The 16,043-nt window shown below is 33.7% G+C and overlaps 2 protein-coding genes across 4 annotated transcripts; both read right to left on the bottom strand.

The window, feature by feature from the left end:
* LOC18607379 lies at positions 1,020 to 9,443 on the bottom strand. Its single transcript, XM_018114826.1, has 17 exons — positions 9,041 to 9,443; positions 8,484 to 8,543; positions 7,962 to 8,078; positions 7,573 to 7,822; positions 7,303 to 7,461; positions 7,038 to 7,189; positions 6,657 to 6,856; positions 6,471 to 6,542; positions 5,423 to 5,624; positions 4,245 to 4,304; positions 3,884 to 4,000; positions 3,534 to 3,783; positions 3,291 to 3,449; positions 2,964 to 3,115; positions 2,093 to 2,891; positions 1,925 to 1,975; positions 1,020 to 1,257 (listed from the first exon to the last, which is right to left on the bottom strand). The coding sequence occupies exons 1-15, from the start codon at positions 9,232 to 9,234 to the stop codon at positions 2,699 to 2,701; spliced, it is 2,337 nt and encodes a 778-aa protein (XP_017970315.1). The 5' UTR covers positions 9,235 to 9,443; the 3' UTR covers positions 1,020 to 1,257; positions 1,925 to 1,975; positions 2,093 to 2,698.
* On the bottom strand, positions 11,547 to 13,845 carry LOC18607380 (WAT1-related protein At1g68170). Of its 3 annotated transcripts, XM_018115076.1 has the most exons (8): positions 13,670 to 13,845; positions 13,423 to 13,540; positions 13,227 to 13,289; positions 12,997 to 13,113; positions 12,592 to 12,853; positions 12,339 to 12,497; positions 12,061 to 12,212; positions 11,547 to 11,870 (listed from the first exon to the last, which is right to left on the bottom strand). In XM_018115076.1, the coding sequence occupies exons 2-8, from the start codon at positions 13,527 to 13,529 to the stop codon at positions 11,684 to 11,686; spliced, it is 1,047 nt and encodes a 348-aa protein (XP_017970565.1). In that variant the 5' UTR covers positions 13,530 to 13,540; positions 13,670 to 13,845; the 3' UTR covers positions 11,547 to 11,683. The 3 variants fall into 3 exon arrangements, with proteins under 3 accessions (XP_017970565.1, XP_007041589.2, XP_017970566.1); XM_007041527.2 differs by having other exon boundaries at positions 13,423 to 13,845; XM_018115077.1 differs by lacking the exon at positions 12,339 to 12,497 and having other exon boundaries at positions 13,423 to 13,845.

Here is a 16,043-nt window from a genome sequence, read left to right on the forward strand (position 1 = left end):
ATTTAATTGTTAGTATCGTAAATATCGTCACTAATACAACATGACGACATGGATTATTAATAATAATTATAATTACATAAATATTTATTTATTTTCGTCAAATTTAATAAATAGAAAAAAGTTAAAAAAAGGTAAAGGGAAAAAATCAAGTTATTCAAGTTCCTTTTTTTTGGCTGACTTTAGTGCCCCTCACGGTGTGATTCCACGAACCTTTCAAGAAAGTGAAACTAACTTTATAAATAATAATAATAATAATAAATAAATAATAAAGGGAATTAAATAAAAAAGAGGGGGAAAAGATAATAGGGAGAAGAATAGGGTGTTTATTGATGTATGGTATTACGCTACATCGGGATTTGACTAGATCCGGATTCTGTCACTCCTTTTCAACGCTTTTACTTTAATATCGTCAATCGCCATCGGTGGAGCATCTGTTGGTTGTAATTGGTTTTTGACTTTGGTGACTGTGGGGACCCCTTTACTCTCCACGTCTACGCTTGGCCCGCCTAGCCCTCCCGTTCTCCGTAGGGTTCTAGTGGACGCAACTTATGGCAAAGCCACGCTGCCATCACTAAGCTGCTTGTATATTGTGAAATTACCACAACGCCCTCACTCACTTGGTTTTATCATTTAAAAATCCATGTCGATAATGGAGTTTTTTTTTAATTTTTTATGAAATAAATCCAAACAAATCTATTTTGTACATTTGATATAATTGTTTCTGATAATAAAATTCACTTGCTTTAGTACAACATTAAAAAATATATATTTTTTAAAAAACAAAGACATATTTTAATCAACGAAATAAATAAATATTTCTTCCTCAAAATTGTATCGAATTTTCGATTGAAATTTTAAATTCAATAAATTGTGATGAATATGATCAGTCACTAATTGGTTTATAAGTAGTGTGATAATCTAATTTTCCAAATTGATAGAATTACTCTTACGAATTTATGAAGTAATATTTTGTAATTAAATAATAGTATTTAAATATTATATATTATCGATATATCAAATATAAATCTTATTTTCAATTTTATCTCGAACACTTTAGAAAATTCATACAATAAATTACAAGAGTTAATTTTTGTTTCCTTGTGGGTACATAATCTAACTTTATTTCTTCCATTGAAGCGTTATGCTTTATTCAATGACATCAAGTAGATAAAGATCAAAATACATGCTGATTCGATGCATTTTCGATGCCTCCTTGATGTTCCAAGAGCTAACCCAAATTCCCGTCTAGCTTGGAATCTGCACAAATATGATAACAAATCAAAATTAAGTACTCTCTTTATTTTATTTTATCAAGACAAATGATGTCGATTAAACATTTATGATTCTCATTCGAGAGTGATGATATTCAAATATTATATCTCAAGGTGAGTATTAATCGGTTCAAATCGAAATAATTAATTGAAATCAATTAAATTCGATTAATTTAGATTTATTTATTTTTTAATATTAATCGATCAAGAAAAACAGTCTACTTTACTATTATAGTTGATTTTTTCAATGTTCAAAATTTTCAATCAATTCTGATGAAAAAATTGACTATTATTAATATGTATTTTTTAATGTATAAATATTATTAATATTTTTAAAATATACCTAAAAAGTCTTATAATCAAATCGAAATAACTAATTGAATTGACAAATCGATTTTGACTTTTTTTTTATTATAGTTCGATTTGAACAAAATTGGGCTATTAGAGCTATAAAAATGTAAAAGATACAAAACTAGGTCAGCCTACTTTATTAATTGGGCTGAACATAGTAAATAGAAGGAGACTGATGGGGACAAGAGCCCAAACCAGACATGCTAGAAGTGGGCAACCCAGACATGTTCCAAGCAGACAAAACTCAAAAAAAAGCAAGGTAAGGCCAAGCTAAGTGAGATCGAGAGCGACAGACAGCTTACCGGGACCGCACTTTATCTGGCACTTTCGTTCACAACGCTGCATAAGCCTCGCTGCATCAAACAAAAGAAAGAACAAAAACCATAAATAAAAAAAAAAAAAAAATCACGATTGAAAAGAAAACACAAGCCGTGGAAACCACGCTGCACAAGGGTTGTTGCAGAACTTACTGTTGCTCTGAACGCAGCCAGTGGAACAAGCGTCATAGCAATCAACCTGTGGCTCGACGTTTTCCATCTGTGAAGTGATGATGCAGAAAATAAGGACTGCAACTATCATCTTCTTCTTCATCATCACCATTTTTTTTCTTTCTGTGATTTGTTTTTCTTTTCCTAGTGATCAGGAGATTGAGGAAGGAATGCTTGTTTCAATCTTGGGGTTGTTTTTTATTTATGGAAGGAACAGATTGAAATTTACCCATTAAATTGCATTGAACTACGTATCTGCCATCTGAGTGAGAGCGGCCAAGCCCCACATGGGCCTTCCCAAGCGGTGGCAGCCGCCTACTTTGAATTTCCTAATAATGTAACTGCTCCAACAAATGTTCGCACTTGCATAGGAAAACGGTATTTAAAGATATAATTACTTACAATGGCATAATGATTTCTGTAATGAATCAAAAATTGCCAAAATTGATGTAGTTTGACTCAACCAATTATTGATTGTCAGCCACGAACTCTAACAAGTTCATTCAAGGTTCTTGTGTTGCTGTCTGCTAGCTCCCCCTTTTATCTCTCCTTCATCTTTCCTTTCCACTTGGAGAAACCTTGGCGGGTCTACACGTTGTTTTGATTGTTATTAGAACTGTTGCCATTTGGAGAGTTGATAGTGATCTCGATGGATTCATCACCTGGTAGGGATCTTGTTGATGGCCCTTCTTTGCTTGGTGCTGCTACCTTCTCCATCTCCTTGCCTTTACCCCAAAGCACAACATACAGCCCCAGCACTATTAGCACTGCTCCCAATATACTGTAATGCAAGAGAATATGTTAATGATTTGTAGCTCTCAGTTTGAAATAAGTACAGTGCTCTGATTGATACCTTCCCAGATACAGCTTTGCTCCTAAAAACAAAGTCTCCGCCAAAGCAACTAAAACAACCATTAGAGGGTTGAAAATAGATCCATAGAGAGGGCCTTTGATGCGCACACACCAACAGACCATAACACATGTCAATCCAGACACTACAATTCCCTACAAAAAGAAAAAAACAGCATTAAGTTAGCACCTTTGCTATAATGGGTGAAAGATTTTTTTATCACTACTGTAACACTCTCTCTCTCGTGTAGAGACAACGGATTTATCATAGCAATAGGAAAGACATCGACGAGAGACCCTTGTTATATTTATATGCTTAAGAGTAACGCACCGCATAAGCAACAGTGAGAAGCCTAACATTCCATCCTAGTTTCCACTGGCTCCAATCTCTTTCTGTGCAAAGTGCATAAACAATTGATTGTATTGCTCCCATTACACACATCAAAGCTGTAGTCGAGTAAGGGCATGGGTATTTTTTACTCATCTTAGCCTACATCACAAATGCAGACCTTTCAAAGATAAGTGTGACAATTACAACGTAAATTTGTTTGTGAAGTTGAGTTGAAATGAATACCTGAACGATCAACCACAAAGTGTAAGTGATGCAGCTGGTAAAAGCCAGCAAGGCACCCCACAGAGTATGGGCAGAAGCTGAATGTGATGAAGCCCCACGGCCTCCATGATGCACAAGGTCAATATGTGTTGACCACATCTTGATCTGTACTCCTTTGTAAAATGTGAGCAGCATTGCCCCTCCTATTCCTATTAACGTCCCAAGGACTTTTGCCTTTCCTGCCATTGTTCCAAAAGCTAGCTTTTCCATTCTGTGATAAAATTGATCATGCCAAACATGTATACGGTGATTAAATTATGATTCCATGCAGGAAAAAAACATTGGGAGAGTGAAAGATGGACAATGCATACCTAAGAAAAACAGCAAGTATGAAGGTTGTGACTGGAATGAGATTGGTCATGGCAGAAACAAATGTTGCAGATGTCAGAGCCAGGCTTGCAATGTACAAATTCTGAGATAGTGCTCCCCTGCAATAAAAGGAGAAGAAGGGTCTAGACATATACATTTCTTTCTTCGCATACAGCATATATGCTAGGAAAACTTACTTTACTAAAGCCTTTGAGAAGTTGGTGATCTAACAAATACTAGTAGATAGACTAAAGATGACTTGCTTTAGGAAAAAGAGAACACAGCAACTACAAAGGTCATTGCAAAGGGATTCAATTGATTCAGGTGATCCAGAAGAGCAAAATATATGGAAAACGAACTTACCCAAATAACCCACAAAGAAATGCTTGGAAGAGTATGGCCCAAGTCAGTTTTGGCCTCTTCCTGTGTGTGAGAGAAAAATTCAAAACAATATAAATCAAGGATTAGTGTATATATATATATATATATATATATATATATATATTGGGGTTTTTTTCTTATGAAATATTAATACATTATATTTGATACATTGTCAATGTGTAGAATCCATACATTATTAGTAAACCAAAATTTATCATTTTATTCCGATAAAAAGAAACTAATCATATTGTTAAGATGTAAAAACTTAATTAGTTAATTAATTCTTTCTACAAACTTAATTAATTACCCATCCTGTCTCATATTTATTTGTTTCGGTTTGATTTTTTTTTGTAGAACTAATTCAAGTTTTAGCTGTATCTTTCAAAATGTCACTTGGGATTTAAAAAATTTTAAATTTGAGTTTAATAGTTTGTAAAAACATGGTTTACATTTTAAAAGAATACCAGTCAGAGTAAAATTGTTTTCACAGTGAGGTCAAACTGGACCAACAAATTAGGGAGTGAGAAATATCATTATCTGCAACGGAAAGATAAAACTATTGAGCATTAACTAAATTAAACTTTCTTTCCTTTTATAAGCTAAATTAAAAACCCTTTCTTGCCAAATCTCATTGCTTCCAAAAGAGAAATGCTAGCCTTGATTCCATATATGTAAACACCAAATAACGACAGATGCATTTATAATATGTTTCACCTTTCTTTTCTTTCTCAAATCTCTCGAATTTTGATCAACCATTTTTCTTACGACACGATAACATGACAAGAAGTTAAACGAGTTTAACTCGTGTTTCATGTCTTAAATTTTTTTTTTCTTATCAAATCAGTTAAGCTTTTGATAAATAGCAAATCGTGTCCAAATGGTAACTCATCAATCTATACCATGGGAAGAGAATATCCAAAAGAGAAGGAAAAGAAAATCCCAAATAACATGAAGAAGCATGAGAGAAAAGGAACCTTCGTAAGGAAAACAAAGTAGTACTGCTCTAAATTATGAAGACATTTTGCTGAAGCCTTCATGTAGCATGAGAGAGATTCATAGACAAGAACAGCAGAAGAAAAATAAAATAAAATAAAATCCCTTTTGTGCTCCATGCATGACAAACCTTAAAAGAAGGGAAAAAGAGGCAAAGAGAACCAAACCTTTCAACAAGGAGAGCAAGAGGAACCATGACAGGAACTGCAAAGACGAATCTATAGGCAGTGATAATCCTCAAGCTCATCCCATCATTTGCTGCCAACTTATACAACAGATTCATTCCAGCGAACGCGGTTTGAACCACCACCATCACCATTGCAGGCTTTAACCCTTGTAAAATCGTACTCACCTTCCCCATTTTTCTTTCTTAAAACAAAAGAAGAGAAACCCCAAGGGTGTTTTAGAAGCTTCTCCCCTGTCGTTTTCTTTTGCTTCTGTTCCTTGGCTGTGCGATGCAAATTCCCAAACCCCAGATAAGTAGAATCTATTTTATAAGCTGTAAATCACTGTGAATCATATTGATTAAATAGCCTGTTGGTTTTCTTTTTTTTTTTATTTTGTGTTTCGTTAAGCTAAATTGCCTGTTGGTGTGTAAGTTGTAACGTGTTGCGATGCTAATTACGACGTGACCCATTACGTTAAAACATGATTAACACGTGCTCAGTTTCCACTAATTATACCATGTTTACTTTATTTTACTTGTTTAACCTTTGTTTCCCCTCAAGGCCCAAAGCCTGAAACTTGAAACAAAGTAGATATTCTATCAGACTTGTCAGCAAGTGGGTGTCAATTTAATTTACTATATAATATAGCATTTGCACTAATTTAATTGTCAATTTAATGTTTTGTTTAATAAGCAGCAGACTAATTGATTTTAAGAGATTAATTTGTTTGTTAAGAAACCGACAAAACTCGAACTCTAAAAAATTAATTCGTTTGTTGAAGGATTGACAAAAGTCTGAACTTTTTTAATTTTGTTTTTATTTAATGACCCATTTGAAAGGTCCTTCTTCTCCTCTTATGGTCACATTTGGATTTGGACATATAACTTTCCTTTCACTTCTTAATGAAAATCTTCATTACCTTTCGGAAAAAATGAAAATACTAGGTCCCAAAGTGGATGCTAACGTATAGTGTTGTAGGTTGTGCTATATATGAGGCTTTTTTTTCTTAGCTTGATCCCATGCCATTGCTTCCATTTTCAACTTTAACTTGATGCATTGGAACAAGTAATGCTGAAGTTGCAAGCCAAATTTATGCAATCATTGTTTACATTGAATAAAGCTAATGGAATACAACAGGAAAGAAAGAAACTCTAACGACAGCATTTTCCTCTTTCTCTACCAAACTAGCTTTATGTTCTTCTTCTTCATTCTCTTTTCTTCTTTCCTATATCCTATTCCTTTGGTGAATCTTTACTAGCAATAACATTATTGTTATTGGAAGTGTTATCAGCTGAAGAAGTGACAATGATCTCGATGGGTCCATTTTGAGGGGAGCTTGCTGATGGGACTAACTGATTCATCTTCTTCATCTCCTTGCCTTTACCCCACAGCACCACATACAGCCCCAACACAATTAGCACTGCTCCTATTATGCTGTAATTAGGAGAAAACAAAAATGTCCAATTAGTTTAATTACTAATTGCTTTACAACTTCAATTTCTTATTGCTTCTTTGCTTTCTTTCTTTGTTAAACCATAAAGTCTTCAATTGTCTAACTTTGGGTTTTGTTTTAATTTGGAAAAGTTATGTTCAGAGGTTCCAAATAAGTGCTTACCTTCCAAGATAGAGCTTTTCTTCAAGAAACAATGAGCCTGCAAAGGCTACCAAGACGAGCATCAAAGGGTTAAAAACAGATGCATAAAGCGGACCTCTCATCCGCACACACCAAGAGACCAAGCTAAACATCAAACCAGATGCTAATATTCCCTGCAAAAAAACCAAGTGCCATCACCAACAATGAAAGAAAGCTTCTGCAAATTTAGCCATGTTAAGCTAAGTATCCAACTAATGTTGTAGTTTCAACATTTACAGTAACATACCCCGTAGGCAACAGTGAGAAGCCTGATATTCCAGCCTAATTTCCACTGACTCCTATCTTTTTCTGTGCAAAGTGCAAAGACCACGGCTTGGATGGCTCCCATTATGCATATCAATGCCGTGCTTGAGTAATAACATGGGTATTTCTCACTCATCTTAGCCTATGAAACAAACAGAAAGATTAAATTCTTCATTATTGAAAGATTTAATAACTTTTTGGGAAATGTAAGCATGACAAATATATAGAAAATTGTTGCAAAAATTAAATTTACCTGAATGTTCAACCACAGGGCGTAAGAGATGCAGCTGCAGAGAGCCAGCAAAGCGCCCAATAGGTGATGGGCAGAGCCTGCATGTGATGAAGCCCCGTGGCGTCCATGACGTAGAAGGTCAAGATGCTTCGATCCCATATTAATTTGGAATCCTTTGTAAAACGTGAGCAGCATTGCCCCACCGATTCCAATCACTGTTCCCAACACCTTTGCCCTCCCTGCCATTGTTCCAAAAGCTAGCTTTTCCAATCTGCCATAAAAATATATATTGGACCCCCCCCATGAAAATTTTCAGACCATTGGTTGACATGTGCAACAAAGCCACAGCAACTACTATTTTTTGTGTTTTAAGTGAAAATTGGACGAGTTAAACAAGGATAGATATATACCCAATAGTGACGGCCATCATGAAAGTTATGGCTGGAATGAGATTAGTCATGGCAGAAACAAATGTTGCAGATGTTAAGGCCAGGCTTTCTATGTACATATTTTGAGATAGTGAGCCCCTGCAAAATGCAAAATAAAGACAAAATCTTTACATCTTGTAAGAAAAAAAGTTTGTTTGCTAATCCCATAAGCAAGAAGTATTCTTAGTTGGGTACAAAATTAAGCAATATTTTCAATAAATTATCCACTTTTTTGGATTTGTTTTGCTTGTTGAGTATAATTTTTTCTTAATTGACTGAAATTTGGGAATAAAGAGAGAGAGAGAGAGTAGGGAAACAGGAGGAAGTGGGTTTATGGAAAAAGAGCACGAGTTTCATTCAATGCAAATTAAAAGGATTCTAGAACTCAGGTTCTGTTGAATCTAGCTGGCTTTTTGTTTAGTACGTGGCAACAGGCAACAAAGGCGCCTGAGAGATGGAAACATTATTCACTTTTTAATCAAAACTGGTAACTAATAAACTTACCCAAGTAACCCACAAAAGAATGCTTGAATCAGTACAGTCCATGTCAGTTTTGGCCTCTTCCTGCGCCAAAAAATATTGCAACAAGCAACAGGGTTAATTACCATATTCCTTCAGGCAAAAAAGAAACTTTGAAATCTTTCATTTCAAAGTGCAAACAGCTTCACTTTTTGATGATTTATTGTTTCTCATAACTTCCAATGAAGCAAAAACATTGTGAAGAACCATCTGATTGAAACTAGAAATCCTAATAACATGAAAAAGCTGAACAGTGGGTTATTAAAGATACTACCTGAATAAGTAATACTAAAAGAAAATGGGAAAAGGAAACTAGCCAGTTAACATGGAGGAAAGACAAAAGAAAAAAATGGAAAGGAGTGACATATTTTCCGGTTCCCTTTTTGCCATAAATGACAGGAGAAGAGAAGCTTCATCCATGGAGTGCTGATATATATATACACACACACTATTGTAATCGTGAATGTTGAGAAGGAAAAGAGATTAAAACAAGAAACCCAAAGAATGAACAAAAAAGAAAGAAAGAAAGAAAGAAAGCAAACCTTTCAAGAATAAGAGCAAGAGGGATCATGACAGCCGTGGCAAATATGAACCTATAAGCAACGATAATCCTCAAGCTCATTCCATCATTTGCAGCCAATTTATACAGCACATTAACCCCAGCAAACACAACCTGAACCACCACCATCAACATTGCAGGCTTTAATCCATGCAAAATGTTAACAATCTGCCCCATCTTTTTGTTTTTTTGTTAATGATCACCAAAGACCAAAAACTGAGGTAGGAAGATACAGTATTTGAAAGCTTTGGTTTTGTCGTTTGCTTCTGTTTCTCCGCTGAACACAGCAATTCACAAACCCCAGAGAGCAGATGGTAAGTATCTAGCTAGCTAGCTTGTGCTCGGTTACAAGAAAAATGGGAGCCGAGCCCTTGCAATTTATAAGCTGTAAATATCACTGTTATCATACTCTCTTTCTTTCTGTCTGCCTCACTTTCTTCAATAAACTGGAGGCTGCGGTGTTTATCCACGTCACCAAATACGTAACGCCTTTGCACGTGCTCAGTTTCCCACTTCAAACGTAAGCCTTAATTTGCCTTTGCTTTTATCTTTGGAGCTCCTTTGGCCTTTTTGCCAAGACTCACCCTTTCTTTTTTAGTCAAGCTTGGATACTTACAAAACCAATATACTTCACTCCTTTGGCATTTTTGCCAAGACTCACCCTTTCTTTTTTAGTCAAGCTTGGATACTTGCAAACCTATATGCCTCCCCCACACGTGGGGGGAGGTATGCACACGTGGATTGTGCATGGTGTGGCAGTTCTCATGGTTCACCCACGTTAGGGGGGGCGCAGTCTGCTTTGGCATGCAGTTCCTTCCAAGCGGTAAACCCTGAAAATCAAGGGAAAAAAAAAGAAAATGATGGGTGTGTTTGATACAAGAGTAAATGAAGGAAACAGGTGATGGAAAATTAAACTACTACCGGTAAATACTATATGTTTCATTATGATTTGAAGCCTAATTAATTCACACTATATTCACATTCTTTATAATATGTCACGTGTGTTAAATATTAATTAATGTTTGATTATTAATTGTAAAGATAAGTTTAAGAGCTGCCCATGAAAGGTATTGGATTTTTTTTTTGGCCTTGTTTTTGTTAAAAATATGGGATTACCAATGAAGCAAAACCTTTACTAAAGAGGATTGTAATAAAGTTGTGGGAGGCTGCTTTTAGTGGAGACATTTGCTTTTGTTTGCTTTTTCCAGGCTGAAGATGGAGAAATTAAAATTTGATTTTGATGCTTTTTTTTTTGTTCTATTTTAAAGTATACAATCTTAAGATTAAAAAAATAAAAATAAAAATTTTATATTCCATTCAATACTTAATGTTTCGTTTATAATTTTATATTACGTGTTTAGTTTTATATTATCAACTAAAAATTATAACTTCTTATAAGCAGATATGCATAAAAAGGATTCTTTGTTCTTCTATGAACTGTTCTGCTCCTCTACCGTCCTAAAGTAGTTTTTTAATGAAAATTGAGTAATGAAATCAATACTTGTCCCTATAAAAAAAAAAACCCTAAAAATCATAATTTCAAAACTCTACATTATAAATCTTAAACTCTAATATGAAAATTTTAAAAGCACGTGATATAAAATTACAAAAAAAAATTACTAATACAAAAAGGGTTTCCAACAGAGTTCTAGATAAACACTCAAAACTCATGAAAAGTTTTCTGCAAGTTGAAAAAAAATGTGCCCTGGAGGAAACACAAAACTTTATGATATTGTATTACTATTGGTAAGCAATGGTAGCCTTTCACAGGAGCAGTCCACAGCAACTTTCCTTTTGGTGGCTCTAGATTTTCGACGAAATTAGGTAAAAGTGAATTAACAAGACATTGCCTTTTGCACTACCCCACCTTGTTTGTTTCATCTCTCTTTTCCTCACATTTTTTGTCATAAAATTAATGGATTAAGTTGGCACCCAATAACTAAATGAGAAGCTTAATCTCTAAAGTAATGGGGTACATAAATCATTATCATCAATAGTGTACTCAAAAACATGTCCACGATTTATTCATGCTCCTAAGCTTAAAGTTAATTTGTGTTTCATAACCGCAGAAAGGAATCCTATGATTGGATAATTCTATTCTAAAACAATATATATGTATATGAAAGCTGTAATAGTCTATTGGTTTTCAACCTGTGTACAAATTGTACAGAGAAAAACCAATGAATGGATCTGAATCTATGAATGAAAAACATAGGTAAAAAGGGTATTTTACATTATTAGACTTTGATCTTTTTCAGGTTTTGTTTTATTTACCTTTGTTGTTTACATAATTTGAATATTTTCATTTACGATCCTTTTGAGTATGTTTCAAATTCATCCATCCGTCGATATGCAATAATTTACCACGTGACATTAGTGAATTATATGACGACTTTTATTCGAAATTTAACAGCATATCGATGGATGAATAAATTTTAAACAAATTCAAAAAATTACGAATAAAAAAATTAAGCATTTTACATCATGAATAAAAAAAATTAAATATTATTAAAAAAAAGTAACAATGAAACTTTGGAGAGTCTTCTGCAACAACTACTCCAAAATCTGTGTAACTTCTAGCTACTACTGGTAAAAGGAAGTTGGCCTCATGAAAAGGACCTTTTGCTCAAGGCTGAATGGTAATATTATGGGGAACTGCTTCTGCTCTTTCCTTGTTCTCAATTTGATCAACTTCTTGTGTTCTTTCAGATTCATGAGTTGCTGGTACTAATCGAGTATTCTGCTTCATCTCTTTTGCTTTGCCCCACAGCACCACATAAAGTCCACACACAATCAGTATTCCTCCTAGTATGCTGTGATTCATAGAAACAGTAAAATTAAAAAGACCATCATCATATAAGAGAAAAGTGATTATATATAATTATTGCATAGTATAGGATAGTTACAACATATTGAACTTTAAACGATGTATATAATTATTGCCAATGTACAAATCTGTACTTGAAAGTACAATCACAAAACATACAAAATATGAAATGATACCTTCCCATGTGCAGCTTTTCATCCAGTATAAGAGATCCTGCAATGGCAACAAATACAAGCCCCAAAGGATTGAAAATAGAGGCATACAGGGGACCTCTCAAGCGAATACCCCAAGAGACCAAGAAGACCATGAAAGCAGAGCCCATGATTCCCTGCAACAAAGTAGTTCAATAATTCACAATGATGTTCCAAAACCAGAAAAGGATGCCCGGCCTTTTCCAAAATAGAGAACCAACTGATAAGTTAGTATACTGAAGTTGATATATCCATTGACATACCGCGAAAGCTACAGTTAAAAGCCTAATATTCCAGCCTAGTTTCCATTGACTCCAATCTCTTTCTGTGCAAAGGGCAACTATAGTGCCCTGTATTGATCCCATTATGCACATTAAAGCAGTGCTTGAATTAAGATAAGGGAATCTCACACTCATCTTAGCCTGACAAAGTTCGAAGAACGAAAAGAATATGTAAATTTTATAAACTTGGAATCTGGGAACCTTATGAAATTACAAATTTACTTTGAAAAATCACCTGAATGATCAACCACAAAGCGAAAGAAATGCAACTCAAAAGGCCCAAGAATGCACCCAGAATGAATCTGCCAGGATCATTTGATGAAGGTCCAGGGCCTCCTGTAGACTGCTGATGATGGTGCAAAAGGTTCACATGTGTTGACCAGATGTTGATTTCTACCCCTTTGTAAAATGTGAAGACCATTGCTCCGCCTATTCCTAGTAATGTCCCCAACACCTTTGCCTTCCCAGCGACTGTTCCTAGGTCCAGTTTCTCCAACCTGTGATAAAATTCGAACCACAGAAACTTTGAATCAGTGGATGTAACATGAAAGTAGCAATGGTAAAAGCCTATACTATCAATCCATGATAGATTGTAAATAATTTTCGTGATGACTACTGAGTAAGAATGTAAGATACCTACTTAAAAAAAATGGCCAAAATAAAAGTAATGGCTGGAGCTAGGTTGATCATGGCAGAAACAAATGTTGCGGATGTATACACCAAGCTTTGCAGGTACAAGTTTTGACCTACTGCTCCCCTGCCCAATTTGAATTAAAGATGTTAAGAAACAGTTGTTTCATTTAATATTAGGAGTCTTCAGAATCTCTTTTATCAAAAAAAAAAAAGGGAATATTCATAGATTTAACTTACCCAAATAACCCACAAAGGAATGCATAAAATAGTACCATTCCATTGATTTCTCCCAAGCTTTTCCTATAAAGAAAAAACAAATTCAAGATTTATTATACTAAATTCCTGATGAGAGGATCAAATGCAATAATTGTAGATATGTTTACACAAACAAAAGAAAGAAAGAAAGAAAGAAAGATTAATTAATTCTATCGACCTTTCAAGAATAAGAGCAAGAGGAACCATGACGGCTGTGGCAAACATGAATCTGTAAGCGATGATAATCCTCAAGTTCATCCCATCATTCGCTGCAAATTTATACATGACATTCACCCCTGCAAACATCACCTGACTCAGCACCATTAACATTGGAGGCTTTAACCCATGAATAAGATTCCCAATCTTCCCCATTGTATTAAACCAACAAAAAAAAAAAAGCAAAAGGGAAACGAGAAGATCAAGACCCTTTTGCCTTCTTGATTTCTTGCTTCCCTTAAATCTCTCTCGAAGGGAAAAAAAAATTATCAGCGGAGATTGGTTGTGTTTCTCTTTGTTTTATTTTGTTTGTTTTCTTGTTATTGAAAGCTTAAAGGAGTAGGGTTTCCAACTGGCTTTCTAACTCCCAAGACTCTGAACGAAGAACGAGTCTTGGGTGTAGGAGATGAGAATGAACTGAATATATATATATATAGAGAGAGAGGCGTTTGAAAAGGAGAAAGCAAATAGTGACCTAACCTTGTGGGGAGGTGTCGTGTTCATGCAGAGATGTACGTATTCCCTTTGCGGTATTAGTTTTAAGAATTTTAACATCCTTTTTGTTAGACGTGACAGATACCAAATATTTCCTTCCTTGTTGGGGAGAAAATTCATTTTTTGGCTAAAAAGAAATAAATGGACAAAAAATCTGATTGAAAAAAAAAGGAAAAAACATTAATTGATGCTCTCATGTTAAAAGAGTTTAGACAACAATTTATAAAATTATTCTTTTATAAAAAAATAAATTTCCATTTGTATTCAAGATCTTGTTGGTGAAATTAAAATTTGATTTCTATGCTTTTTTTTTCCTTTTTTGAAGGATAAATTTTTTTTCTTGTTCCAGGTTCTGTTTGATGGTTTTTTTATAATTTTGTATTGCGTGTTTAGTTTTATACCATATCAATTAAAAATGATAATTTAAACGTTTAAATGCTAAACCTTGATCTATAATATCAAAGTTTGAATATATGATATAAAATAATAAAAGAAAATAGAAAAAATGATTTTTATTTGAAAAAATAAAGATAATTAATAACTTTATTTTAATTTTTTTTAATAATTGAGAAAAAGAGAATTTGAACCTTGCTTTTCAGACAGAAAAATTATACACTAATTAATGACCCAAACACTTAGGTGCAATAATAACTTTATTTTGATTGAAACCAGCCAAAATACAAAAGCTTTCCAACAAAGTGTTGGAGATGAACACTCAAAACCCATCAAAGAATTCTGCAAGTTAGAAAAATATTTGTCTTACAGGGAACACATAGCCGCGTGTTTACAAAATAATTTTTAAAAATAATTTATTTTTGAAATATTTTTTTTATAATTTTAACTATATTTAGTTAAGAGAAAAGATTTTTGAACAGAATTACTTTTAATAAAATTTCTTCATATTCAAGTGTGAAAAAAAATTGTTACTTGCCATATTAAAAAAAAAAAAAAGCTGTTACAAGCTATGTTGAAAAAATATTGTTATTACAAGTCATGTTGAAAACAAAAATTGTTACACGTCATGTTGAAAAAACAATTGTTACATGTCATGTTAAAAAAATTTTATTGCTACACGCTATATTCAAAAAAATTTTACTACACGTCATTTAAAAAAAAAAACATGTTGTTATAAAAACATGTTACACGTTATGGTTAAAAAAATTTTACTAACCACTATGTTGAAAAAAAAATTGTTACACATGCCATTTTTAAAAAGTGTTGTTATATGCCAAATTCAAAAAATTTTGCTATACATCATTTTGAAAAGAATATTGTTACAAGCAATGTCATATTTAATAAATTTGTTATACGCCAAGTGTATTAGAATTATTATATGCAGGCATGACGTCTAACAACTTTGAATAGTGTTTTAATTTTCAAATTTCACTTATAACTTCAACTTATTATTACTTTGAGGTTATGTGAATGTAAACTAATAAATCCATGAATATACATTGATGTCATCTCTTTCAATAAATTTGTTACACGCCAAGTGCATTAGAGCTGCTACATGCAGGTATGACGTGTAACAACTTAGAGCAGTGTTTTAATTTACAGATTTTACTTATAACTTCAACATATCAACTTTAGAGTTATGTGAATGCAAATTAATAAATCCAAGAACATACATTGCTATAACTCTACTCTTTAATTTGTAAATCGACGACAATATAATGAGATAATGAGAGATAGACAAAGAGCTGACGATGGTAGTAAAATTAAAAATACAGATGGCGAGAAAGAGCTGAATGGTAAGAGAGACAAACAACATTTAATTTGTCTAAATTATGAGAGAGAAAAATCGAGAGCATTTAATTTGTTTGAAATGGTTTAAAGAGTATTTTTGTTAAATCATACCAAAGTTGATAAAAACCCCTACCTTGTTTGTTTCATTTCTTTTCTCACATTTCAGTCATATAATTAATGGATTTGTCTAGATGGTAACGTGAGGAACTGCTTGACATGTGATGGGCTTTGATACTGGGACAGGATTTATTTGAACCATACCAACACCACGCAGCAATACCATGCAACAACTCCACTTGGAGCCAGAAGTCAAGCGCCTCGCCTACCTTCTACACTAACCAG

The sequence above is a fragment of the Theobroma cacao genome, chromosome 2, assembly GCF_000208745.1.
Source record: "Theobroma cacao cultivar B97-61/B2 chromosome 2, Criollo_cocoa_genome_V2, whole genome shotgun sequence".
Classification (NCBI taxonomy): Eukaryota; Viridiplantae; Streptophyta; class Magnoliopsida; order Malvales; family Malvaceae; genus Theobroma; species Theobroma cacao.